The sequence below is a fragment of the Lipotes vexillifer genome, unplaced genomic scaffold, assembly GCF_000442215.2.
Source record: "Lipotes vexillifer unplaced genomic scaffold, Lipotes_vexillifer_v1.1 scaffold1304, whole genome shotgun sequence".
NCBI lineage: Eukaryota > Metazoa > Chordata > Mammalia > Artiodactyla > Lipotidae > Lipotes > Lipotes vexillifer.
This window is the reverse complement of record NW_006790519.1, coordinates 3,424-16,752: the sequence shown is the minus strand read 5'-3', so window position 1 is coordinate 16,752 and position 13,329 is coordinate 3,424. Positions and strand designations below refer to the sequence as shown.

The 13,329-nt window shown below is 36.5% G+C and overlaps 1 protein-coding gene across 1 annotated transcript in view; it reads right to left on the bottom strand.

Annotated features, from left to right (window-relative positions):
• LOC103083618 (tyrosinase) overlaps window positions 1–12,708 on the bottom strand; it is a gene marked incomplete at its 5' end in the record, with an annotated part of 86,462 nt that extends 73,754 nt beyond the window's left edge. Inside the window, one exon of the mRNA XM_007463781.1 lies at window positions 12,479–12,708. Coding sequence (XP_007463843.1) covers window positions 12,479–12,708 — 230 coding nt within the window. The remainder of the gene's footprint in view (window positions 1–12,478) is intronic.
• Between the last annotated feature and the right edge of the window lie 621 nt (window positions 12,709–13,329).

The following is a 13,329-nucleotide window of genomic DNA, read 5'->3' as shown; positions in this document are numbered from 1 at the left end:
GGACTTAATGAAACTTCAAAGCTTTTGCACAGCAAAGGAAACCATAAACAAGATGAGACAAACCATAAGCCCAGAGAATGGGAGAAAATATTTGCAAATGAATCAATGGACAAAGCATTAATCTCCAAAATATATAAACAGCTCATGCAGCTCAATATTAAGAAAACAAACAACCCAATCCAAAAATGGGCAGAAGACCTAAATAGACACTTCTCCAAAGAAGACATACAGATGTCCAAGAAGCAAATGAAAAGCTGCTCAAAATCACTAATTATGGGCTTCCCTGGTGGCGCAGTGGTTGAGAGTCCGCCTGTTGATGCAGGGGACATGGGTTCATGCCCCAGTCGGGGAAGATCCCACGTGCCATGGAGCAGCTGGGCCCGTGAGCCATGGCCACTGAGCCTGTGCATCTGGAGCCTGTGCTCCGCAATGGGAGAGGCCACAACAGTGAGAGGCCCGCGTACCGGAAAAAAAAAAATCACTAATTATTAGAGAAATGCAAATCAAAACTACAGTGAGGTATTACCTCACACCAGTTAGAATGGGCATCATCAGAAAATCTACAAACCACAAATTCTGGAAAGGGTGTGGAGAAAAGGGAACCCTCTTGCATTGTTGGTGGGAATGTAAATTGATGCAGCCACTATGGAGAACAGTATGGAGGTTCCTTAAAAAACTAAAAATAGAATTGCCATATGATCCAGCAAGCCCACTACTGGGCGTATACCCAGAGAAAACCATAATTCAAAAAGACACATGCACCCCAATGTTCAAGGTAGCACTGTTTACAATAGTCAGGTCATGGAAGAAACCTAAATGCCCATCAACAGATGAATGGATAAAGAAGTTGTGGTACATATATACAATGGAATATTACTCAGCCATAAAAAGGAATGAAACTGGATCATTTGTTGAGATGTGGATGGATCTAGAGACTGTCATACAGAGTGAAGTAATTCAGAAAGAGAAAAACAAATATTGTATATTATCGCATATATGTAGAACCTAGAAAAATGGTACAGATGAACCGGTTTGCAAGGCAGAAATAGAGACACAGATGTAGAGAACAAACATATGGACACCAAGCAGGGAAAACGGCAGTGTGTGGGGTTGGTGGTGTGCTTTATTGCGCGATTGGGATTGACATGTATACACTGATGTGTATAGAATTGATGACTAATAAGAACCTGCTGTATAAAAAAAATTTTCTAAATTCAAAAATTAAAAAAAAAAAAACTAAGCAGGAGGGTGTGCTACTGACCCACTGGTAGAGGCCAGGGATGTTGCTAAACAATCTGCAATGCACAGGACAAACCCACACCCCCAACAAAGAATTAAAAAAAAAATTGAAGTTATATTATGGAGACAAACTTATTTTAGAATTTAGAATATTTTGTTATTTCTGGAATTAGTCTTTATGATTATATAAAAAGAATTGCCAAGGAAAACTGTTGCCCCTCAGCTAATACAGGTTAAGAGGTTAGACATTCATAGACTTAAATTACCTGCTTCTCTAGCCTGACAACAATTAAAACAATACCATTTATAGTTATAATATACATTTCATCTATCGGTTAAAACCTAGAATTAATAACACTGAACCTAATACTTAGAAGGAAAGATACTCATCCTTTTGTTTTATGTTAATACTTCTAAAGAGATCTAAACCAATCCAGAAAAAGTCTAGACAATTTGAAAAGCTGGACGATTGTCTCCAGTTTCACTTTACTGCTTCAGTATATCTAGTCACCCCATAGTGTTACTCTTTCAAAGCCTATTTCTCAAATGTACATTATAGAATCAAATCTTTGAAAGTTTAGATTTTTCTTTCTACTATATATATATTTAATCAACTATGAAATATAATACAGCTATTTCCTACAAAATTTGCTACCTAAAGAAATTGTATTAAATTATATTGTATAATTTCTGTCTTCCAGAATGCCACCTTCCAAATTTCTTAATCTCAGACTCTAAAATTTCCTCTCATGCTGCTTATGAAACAGTTACTATCCTGAATGAAAGTGTTTTGAAAATCTTATAAAGTATAAGCTGTCTTAATGTACAATTTACTTGGATTAGTAGCAACTTGCCCACATGCTTGTCTGTGTTTTGGATGCATATTTTGGTAAAGTGCCTGATATAGAATAAGTCATGATATTTGCTGTTTTGTGTGCTATTGCCAAGACACGACTTGTAAACACTAGCAGAATTTCTGATGCAAATGACAGTGTCATTTGGAAAGACTTCCAAGTTGCTATCTTTGCAGTTTATAGATAAAGTTATATATACATATTGTATATGTAATATGTATATGTTTAATATATAGACATATGTATACATATATATAACATGTATATGTCTAATATATGTATACATTATTTTTAATTACTTTAAATTAATTGCACATATATACATGCATATATATGCAATTAAAAACTTTTGCTCTGTGAAGGACTCTGTTAGGAGAATAAAAGTACAAGCTACAGACTGGGAGAAAATATTTATAAATCATATATGTGACCAAAGAATTTGTATCTAAAATATGTAAAGAACTCTCAAAACTCAACAGTAAAAAAAACTAAATCCAATTAGAAAATGGGCAAAAGATATGAAGAGGCATTTCATCTAAAAAGATATACAGATAGCATGGCAACTAAGCAAATGAAAAGATGTTTAATATCACTAGATATTAGGGAAAATCAGATTAAGTCCATCGTGAGATATCACTGTATACCTATTAGAACAGCTAAAATACAAAGTAGTGAGAATACCAAATGCTGCTGAAGATGCTGAGGAACTGGGTTTCTTGTACATTGTTGATAGGAATGTAAGATTGTACAGCCACTCTGGGAAATAGTTTAGCCGTTTCTTAAAAAACTAAACATATACTTACCATACAAGCCAGCCATTGCTCTTCTGGACATTTGTGTTGGAGAAATAAAAACTTGTGTCCACACAAAAATCTGTACATGATAGTTTGCAGCTGCTTTATTTGTAATAGCCCCAAACTGGAAACAACCAAAAGATCCTTCAATAGGTGATAGTTAAACAAGCTGTGGTATATTGAACATGGAATACTACTAGGCAATAGAAAGGAGTAGACTGTTGATACAGGCAACAACTGGGATAGGTCTCAAGGGCATTATGCCCCTGAAAAAAGCCAGTCTCCTAAGGTCCTATACTCTAGGATTCTGTTTAACATTTTCAAAATGACAGAATTATAGAGATAGATAGTAGTGCTTGCTAGGGGTTAGGGATGGTAGAAGAATGGGGGCAGATGTGACTTTAAAGAGGTAGCACAAGGGAAATCTTCCTGGTGATGGAATAGTTCTGTGTCTTGATTGTCATGATGGTTACCTGAATCTACAGATGTGATAAAATGACATTGAATTTGGGACTTCCCTGGTGGTCTGGTGAGTAAGACTCCACGCTCCCAATGCAGGGGGCCCAGGTTCAATCCCTGGTGGTGGAACTAGATCCCTCATGCCGCAACCAAGAGTCTGCATGCCACAACTAAAGACCCTGTGTATCGCAACTGAGACCCAGTGCAGCCAAAAAATAAATAAATAAATGAAAGAAAAGGAGAGAAAGCAAAACAAACAAACAAAAAAACTCACAAGTTAAAAAAACAATGACATAGAATTTCCAGACATATATATCAATATTAACTTTCTGGTTTTGATATTGTACTATAGTCATGTAAAATGTACCCATTGGAGGAAACTGGGTGAAGGGTACCTAGGAAGTTTCTGTACTTCTGCAACTTCCTGTATAATTATTTTAACACAAAAAGTATTTTTAAAATCCTCCCAGAGTTATGTAGAATCCATAGACTATACATTAGTTATTCTTAACAAGGTGAAAAACATTGTTTTAATGAATTTATGCCCTAAAGTGCATGTTAAGAGCCTGGGTTCTGGTGTCAAGTAGCCTTGAAACTCAGCTCTTTATTTAGCAACCATAGGTCATGAAAAATAACTTATTGTCTCCAAGTCTCAATTTCCTTTCCTGTTAAAATATAATCATGGCAATAATAATAATACCTACCTTGTGGCATCTTTACAAAGATTAGAATGAATAATATATGTATTGCTCTTAGCACAGTGTCTGACATCTAAATATACCTCAATAAATGGGAGTTGAAATTAAAAAAAAAAAAAAGAAATTACCACTAGTTAAATTTTGGTAGAGAAAGAAAAAGAAGATCCAGAATTATCAGAGGATATTTTAAAAATACTGCTCCTATTCCAATTTTATATGTGTGAAGATGTATTTTCTTCAAGTTCTTCAATCAAACACCATATCATAATATGTTGAGTATAGAAGCAGACATAGAATCCAGATCTCTTCTTTTTGCAAATATATAAATCAAATATATATATAGTAAAGTGCCATGCCATTTACTAGTTTTTGAAAATATATTGTAATTATGTTATCTATACTAGCATGTAATGATTAATATTTATAATTTTAATGAATCAATAAATATTTCCAAATCTTCTCAGATTTAGTTTTAAAAATGCTAAGTAGCCATCAATATAACTCACATAAACAAAAGCTTTGTAGAGTTGTCCATATATTCTAAGAGTTGTAAATAGATTCTGAAACCAAAATATCTTATTGAACAGATCAATTGCTGTAGAAGGTTATAAAGCAGTCCTATGTATACATGAGACATAATCAATTTGTCTTTGGTTCCTGAAGTCTCAGCCAATTTGTCTTTGGTTCCTGAAGTCTCTCAACTCATATTTGTTAAGTGAATAAATACATAAAATAGAATTCTGCTTTTTCTTTGCAGTGTTTATTGCTAATGAGTGGTGGCATTTTCACCAAGATTTGTGCCAACGAAGTGAAATCTCCAAAGACCAAATGCCTGACTCTATATTTAGAAGAGGTATATTATTAATTTGCTCCTTAAAGATCTTCTAGGACCTTAAGTTGAATTATTGGAAAATGATATTATCCTTCAGCAAACAGCCATTTTCCACAGCGGTGAATTCAAATGATGAAAAAGTGAATGAAAGCTGTCTATTATGAGTAAATACATATCATGAAGATTAGTAACCTATGCCAAATTATAAGGGAAGTTGGGATGACTACTGAAGATTGCAGAGAAGACAGGAGTGGAGAAAAAGAGAAACATATCTTGCATATATAGTAGGAGCTAGGTATGCATGCATCCTCACAATAGCCTAAATATGTAATTATTAAATACATTTTTTAAATAAGGGAGAAGATACTCATAATGTTAGAATTGATGCTCAAATATATTGCTAAATGCCTTCAAAATTAGTATTTCAATCCACTTTAAAGGGTCCTGTCCCAATATGGGATGTTTTTCATCTCTCTTTCTCTAGTGTTGCTTTCTAAAGTGGTGTTTGCCAGTACACAATACCAGCACCTTTTAATTCATAACGCAGCTGACATGTGTCTTAAATAAATTACTTTACTTTCGCAACATTCACATTTGGCAAGAACAATTTGCATGCCAGTACAACTGGTAGAAGCAGGGAGAATTGGAAGAGTCGTTTTAAAATGTATAAATACATGGGGACTGACCATTTTGTTTTTTACAGAGAGAGCTCCAGGGTATATTACTAACACATTTGTTGCTAAAAGTTTACTGAGTATCAAGCAATAATATCCCCAAACTTTAAACTACTTATTCTGTTTTTAAGGGTTCTTTTTTTTTCTGAAAAAATATACAACCGTGAGTTTCTACCACACAGATGTCTGAACAATGTCAATGGGTCTAAAAAAATTGTTTCTGCAAAAAAAATTAAAATGCTCCCTAATGCTCAAACAGTCATAGTTTCTAGCAGGCTCTCACTGCACCCTGACTAGAGAGCTTCTAATGGCCAGATAAAATGAATGTATTCTGGTCTTGCCACCCTTCAGCTTTGGGAAGCAAAGCACTGATTAAGAATTTAAAAGGCATTTGTATATATAGGAATTAAGCTTGACTTGTTTTTTGTGAACCTAACACATAAGTATTAACTCATCACTGAGAGCAGCTTCTTCCCTAGAAATCTTAAAAAACATGCTTGCATATCCACAAAGCCTTCTCCATAACATAGCACTCCGTATTATTTCAGGCTTTTAAAAAAGGTTACATTATCTCCTAGTAAAAGAATCACAATTCAAAGCAAACCCACTTGGAAAATAATATGCAGGACACTTGTTTGAATTTATTACATGTAATAGGAAGGGTCCTATTTGCCCTAAGAACTTGGAGTAAAGAGAAAAAATGTTATTCTTCAAGTCAAATGAGTTGATTCAGTTCATTCAACTAGAAGAAGAGAGGTTGTCTCCTAAACTCATTAGAATAACTAGTTCACTGAAGATGGTGCATCAGCTTAATCAGTGAATATTAAATATCTCAAGACTGTTGTGAGGATTAAGTAATAAAACACGTGGGAAATGAGAATGTCTAGCACATAGAGGTTTTTATTGTTATTATTATGATCAGGATCATTGCCTGTTCAGAATATCAACAAGGTTGGCATGGTGATAATTCTGGGGAGTTAAGTAATCCAGGCTCAGAAAGGTTCTCCTGATCTGGATGAACTCTTTCTCAAAACCCTCCACCTCATTCTGAGTCAGTGTACGCCAAACTATACCAAGCTACTCAGCTTTCTGATTCTCTTAGAATTGGTAAAGAAGGTGTGTAGGGGAGGCCTTGAGCCTTTCCATCACTAGAATGTCTCACCTCACTTAAACAATCTCCTTAGCATTCTGGTTTATACAACAGTTGTCAATGTAATTTATCTTTGAGTTTGTGTGACCATTTCTGCATATGGTAAGAAAGTCCATTTCTTAGGCAGGAAGACTGGAGACTAGATCATCCTTTGAGACGTCATTGTGCCTGGCCACTGGCCTTTCTCTTCAGGTATGCATACTGTTACCTTAAGACTTCATTCAAAATTTAAAAACCCCAATTAACTTTCATGAAAGCCCAGAGCTCATTTACCCATTTCCTAGACTGCTCCTCAAGAAATTCTGGCAAATGAGGAGGTAAGATACTTCCCGGGTAGTCACAATAAAATAGAAAGGGTGAAAGGGCTGCATGAAAAACGTTCTAGAGAATCATAATAGATGGATATTTTTAGAAGGGCTGTTACATAAACTAGATTTTTTAGTGGTGTATACTTAAGAGGACAAAACAAGGACCAATTATTAGAAGTCAGTGGAAGACATTTCATAATCCTCCTCAATGTGATGCTTACCTTTCTGCCTCCTATTTAGTCATCAAGAGTTTCCAATACTCCATACTCTAGAGTCTAGAAGAGTTTCTGTACTCTAACCAACTCATCTTCATCTCATTCTCCCTGCCTTGGATAAAGCCCTCACCATTCATCATCCCCCCACAGCTCATTAATTAGTCTTTCTGCATTCTGCTAAGGGCACTAGATTCACATCTTTCTGAAACATAGATAGAATCATATCAAGTTCCTGCTTAAAAACCCCTCTTGACTCCCATTGTCTATAGCAGTGTTTCACACAAGGTATTTAGACATGTTCTTGAAGATATGAACATTAGATCGTGACATTTAAACTTTGGATTTTCAAACATATCTCTTCTACAGGGAAGATATGAATGGCATTTACAAAGAATAAATGTTAGTTTCTTAATTCCCTAGGGATCTGTGGACATATTCTTAGGAGCCTATTTTTTTCCTCTCTGGAGAAGATTTAGAAACATGGGTATTCATGGCATATTCTAAACCTTCTATACCTCTTTGTTATTTCCCACTACAAACTTAATATTCTAGCCATATACATTTTCTCATTTTGTTGTATCTAATCTTATGCTTTCAATACTTCTATTCCACTGCATATGTTGTTCCCACAGCTAGAAGTGCCTTTCCGTCTCTGCTTTTCTTGGTGAGAAATTATTGCTATTTCAAGATCCGGTTCCAATTTCTCCAGGTTGGGAGTTGTTTCTGGTTTAGTTCTGGGTTCCTACCTCATTTTATATTGAGCATCATATTGTGTTTTCCTTATGGGTTTGTGTGATGTTTTCTCACCAGCTGGTGAGCTCCTCAAGGTCAGAAACTGTGTAGTAGTCATCTTTTCATGTCTTTGGACTTTTATAATTTCACAGAGTACCAGGTTCATGGAGGACGCAATTAGATTTTGTCTTAACCTAAAGAACATCCTGTTCTCCCTTATGAGGTAGGTTGATCTCTGTTCTTGAAAGACCACATAGAGATACTATTATTGTGTGCATCTCAGCAAAATGAGAGATGTTGAACTGAATACATTGAGAAATGTCTTCCAACTATATGTTCCATGGTTCTAAGTTGCACTGTGCTTGGGGCTGAGAACATACCATTAAATTAGAGTCATTCCTTGTTCCTGCATCTTCTTCTATTTTAGGTATCAGGAGCTGCCTTTGCTCTTGACTCCTTGCTTCTGGGAATTCACTCTGAAAAGCAGTAGCTTTTACCTTCAGAAATGCTCCCTCCCTGGGTCTGTCTCAAGAAAGTTCCTCTTCTATCTTTCCTCCTCCCTATATTTTTCTCTGCACCTAGCACATCATGATTTATTTTCTCAGGATGCAGTCTATACTTAGTTTGTAAGCTAATTGTCAGAAAAATTAATGACTGATAACTGAGTTGTCAAAAACTAATTCCAGTTTAACATAATAATAGCTGCCATTTTTTGAAGAAATGTTATACGTTCCTTACATATATTATATTATTTAATCCTTACATGAACCCTCTAAGTTATTATTCTTATCTACATTTTCCAGATGATGAAATTAAGGCCCTGAGAGTTAAATAGCTTACTGAAGGTAACAGATCTAGGAAGTGGTAGAGTTTAGATCAAATCCCAGTCAGTTTGATTGCCTTTAACCACTTCTCTAAACTGCCAGCCCACCCCATTCCCCAATACCCACAGCAGTACAATTTTTGCATTATCATTATTATAAAGTGTGAAATACGGGACACCATGGGTAGTCAGAGATTTGCACATGAGAAGATTCTTCTTTGAATCGAATAGCCCATACTCCACAGGGACCACCTAAGCAGAAGACTACCTTTTATAATGCATACTAATTCTTCTTTGCTTTATGTGTCTCTTTTACACAATTCATAAATCACACATTTTCAATCTTTACTTCAGCATTTAAATCCAAGAGGAAAGCTGAGGTTACATAAATAACTTCCTAGACAAAAATGCAACAGTTCCTCCATCCCAGGACTGGCTGTGGGAATTTGTTGTATGGGAAATACATCACATACTTCTCATGAGACCCAAAAGAAAAAAGGGCAGCAATAACTGTGAGGTTCAATCAAAACTGACAATTCAATTCCACCTGCATTTATTGAGAGAAGAGAGTGCAGTGTTTGCCAGTGGCTTTGGGCAAGGTGAGTCTAGAGTATTTTGTTGTACCAGAAAAAAAGAAAGAGCTAAAAAAATGATAGGGTCATGAAACAGAGACATAAGAATTGGCTTGAAGGTGTGCCCAATGGTGAAATCTGGGACCGTTTTTGTACGGTGGGGAATCTGGTCCACACGTAAAACAGGTGATCAAATTAGCATCACCAAAGTGAGACAGAGGGTCATCGTGTGCCTTCAGATATTATATGCTCTTAGAAAGACACGAAACCACTTCTGTAAAATTCTGGCTAAGAATACATTACCTGGATCCATTCTACTAAAAATTCTATTGAGAACAGGAGCATTCTGTTAAAAATGGGGGGACTGTATTCTCCAAAAATGTGAATCTCATCAGAAAAAAAAAGGCTGTGGAAATATTTCACATTAAAAGAAGGCTAAAGAGAAATGGCAACTAAATGCCATCTGACCCTAGACTGGACTCTTTTACAGAGAAGAAAATGCTGTAAAGGATATTATTAGTGTATTGAAAAAAATGCAATATAAACAGTAAATTCGATTAAAGCATTACCCCTATACAGAATTTACTGAAGTTGATAACTGTTCTGTGGTGATGTAAGAGAATATTCTTGTTCGTGGGAAAAACACACTGAAATATCCAAGAGTAAAGGGTTCTGATCTATGCAATTTACCCTCAGATAGTTCAGAATGAGAGAGAGAGAAAGAAAAAGAACAAGTGTAAATGGTAAGTGAATCTCAGTAGAAGGTATATGTGTGGTTTTGTACAGTTTTTATTGTTGTAATTTTTCTGTAAGCTTAAAATTATTTCTAAAGAAGAGAGTAAATAAATGTGTCCCTGATCAGGAAAAGCTCTTGTTGGTGGCTCAGATCAATGTTTTCTAACATTTTGCTACCAGTAAATAGGCTTCATACAACAGGTATAGACAAACTAAGTGATGGGTTAGGTGCAACTGGAAGAGCCCTAGATATTATTTATGTTTTCATTTATCAAACACATAATGAACATCTATTATGTGCCAGATAATGTGCTATAATGTCTTTTCTCTCTTTCTCAAGAAAGCATACTAGACTATGAGTAAATAAGAATAGCTTATTGGAAAAGAAATAATTCACAGATATAACTTATTAGTATTCACAAATTATTGACAATAAATGTGATGTCCTCTACTGACTGCGCATTAGAAACTCATTTGAAAGCCACTGGCTGAGCTGACATGGCTCAAGCCAGTTTTCTTCTTTAACTTGAGGCCCAGAGAAGTGAGGCTCCCCTACCTTCTTTCCGTGATCAGCCCATGTTCCTTAATAACAAAGTTTATGCTTTTTCACTGTTAGAAAATCTGCCTGAATAACCTATCATGTATTATAATTCCCTTAAGGATGGAGCCCCACTTTATAATGTCATTAAGTCAGCATCTGGAATCCTGCTATTAACCCCTGCACAGTCCAGCAGGACGCCCAATGCACCCACGTGGTGAACACCAACTTGTCTGTGTGCCTTCGTCTTAGTCTGTAGGCTCAGAGACTCCTGGGCACCAGGCATTGCCTTCTTATGTTATATTATTGAAGGACTAGCTTGATATTTTCAACCTTCAAGAAACGCTCAACTCACTCAGGGTCATCAGAGTACAATGGAAAGAACTCTTGGATTTTGGCACTTGCCAAATCTAGAAACAGATTTAGCTCTGCCACTTACCGAATGAGTGGTAGCCAAATTACTGATATCTCTGATGCTCTTTCCTCTCTTTAAATTAGAAATAATGATGCTATCTTCCTCAGAGGATGGTTGTAAGAATTAAGTGAGATGGTACTATACAGAATCTTTGGCATGGTGCCTTGCACATAGAGATTACTTGGAAAATGTTAATTACTAATATTATTTAAGGAAAATACAATTTTTATTCTAATAGCTGCACCGAGGTTCCTCTTTAGGGTGACACTCTCCTTGTTTAAATTGCTTTTGAGGTAGAGCAAGGCCCTAAGACCTTCTGGATTAGAAAAATATAAGGAAATGAAAGAGACAGAGACACTATTCTGCACAGCTGAGCAACAGAAATTAGAGGACAAAGCAACAATCACAATGACAAGAAACAAACAAAAAAAGTTAAGGAGGAAGAAATAGGAAAAGAGAAAGTTTTGTATCCATGGTAGGCTGCCAAAGAGTTTTTAGGAGGTGGAATGTCTAGTGTTAAATTCTGAGTTATCTGCCTTGCCAGAATTGGTCCCCTATGTCTCCCGAGAACTCAGATTAAATCTGTTACTTGAGTGAATATTCCTATTTTTTGTTTATTTGTAGGTTTGTTTACATAATGAAAATTGAGATGGCAGAGATGGGTTTCATGACTCAGTCAGCACTGAGCAGAGAAGAATGAACAGATGCTGAAGGGAAGATGCAAGCAAAGTTGAGAGCTTTTCAGGAGAAGTAGGTAGGCCTTAGAAGAGACTATGATAAGGAATCTCTGATGAAACACAGAAATCTTGAGGGATAATGGGATGGGGCCTTAACCTTACACGGGGATTTTTACCCTTATTATAGTTAAAAGAACAGACTTGTCTCAAAGAGGCTAGCATTCAGAATATTTTATTTTTTCTTTTATTTATTTATTTTTTTACTAGCTCACCTGTTTACTGTAAAAGAATATAACTCAGGAACAGCCAGATGGAAGAGATGCAGAGGGCAAGGTGCAAGCTACAGAATATTTTAAACTAGATAAAAATACTAAAAGTTAGAAAAATATTATAGGTCCACAGTCCTATATCTATAATTCCAAAATACAAAAAGGTAAAAAAATGTATTATTTTGTTTGGCACCAATATTTTTTTAGTGGTAAACCTGACTTTATTCTCCATTACGTTGCCTCTTGTCTCAATTTATTGACCTGGTGGGTACTTTCATATATTTTGCTAAAGAGTTATTCATGTTTCAGATTATGTGTGCCCCCCATACTCTCCTAGGGCTATTGGCCATATATGTATACATGCCACATGCCCTTACTCAACTCAGAAAATTCTGAATTCTCAAACACTTCTGGACCCAGGATTTTGGATAAGAGATTATAAACATGAATTCAGGAAAAAAGAAAATTTAAATGAGTGGAAAAAAGGGGATTACCTTCCAGTGTATTTCTAAAGCTGAAGTTGGCAGCTTTATCCATGGAACCCGATTCATACTGGGTCAAACTCAGGCAAAATTCCACATCAGCAGAGGAGGGGAGCCTTGGGGTCCTGGCTTTGTCGTGGTTTCCAGGATTGCGCAGTATTGGCCCCTCAGATGTCCCATTGCATAAAGCGTGACGGCTGTTGTACTCCTCCAATTGGCTGCAGATGACCTGCACAAAACGCCTTTATGTTAAAGGGGTGTTGTCTCCACCTCTAAGTCAAAGGGGGAAGGTAGGGAGGTTGAGGTTCCTGATTACCATATTTGGATTTCTAATTACCAGGAGATCAATGTTTTAAAGTAAATTATTGAAGGAAACAGATTTCTGAGGGTTGCAGAATAACCCATGAATGTTAAAATTCAGAACAGAGCTCTAGTCTTGAATGTACCACTTGAGAAAATTAATTAAATACCATAGGTCTCCCCTGTATCGGACAGCGGGGAAGATGGTGGAAGAGTAAGACATGGAGATCACCTTCCTCCCCACAGATACATCAGAAATACATCTACACGTGGAACAACTCCTACAGAACACCTATTGAACACTGGCAGAAGACCTCAGACCTCCCAAAAGGCAAGTAACTCCCCACATACCTGGGTAGGGCAAATGACAAAAGAATAAACAGAGAGAAAAGAATAGGAACGGGGCCTGCACCAATGGGAGGGAGCTGTGAAGGAGGAAAGGTTTCCACACACTCGAAGCCCCTTCTCGGGCGGTGACTGTGGGTGGCAGAGGGGGAAAGCTTCAGAGCTGCTGCGGAGAGCACAGCACCAGGGCTGCGGAGGGCAAAGCAGAGAGATTCCCA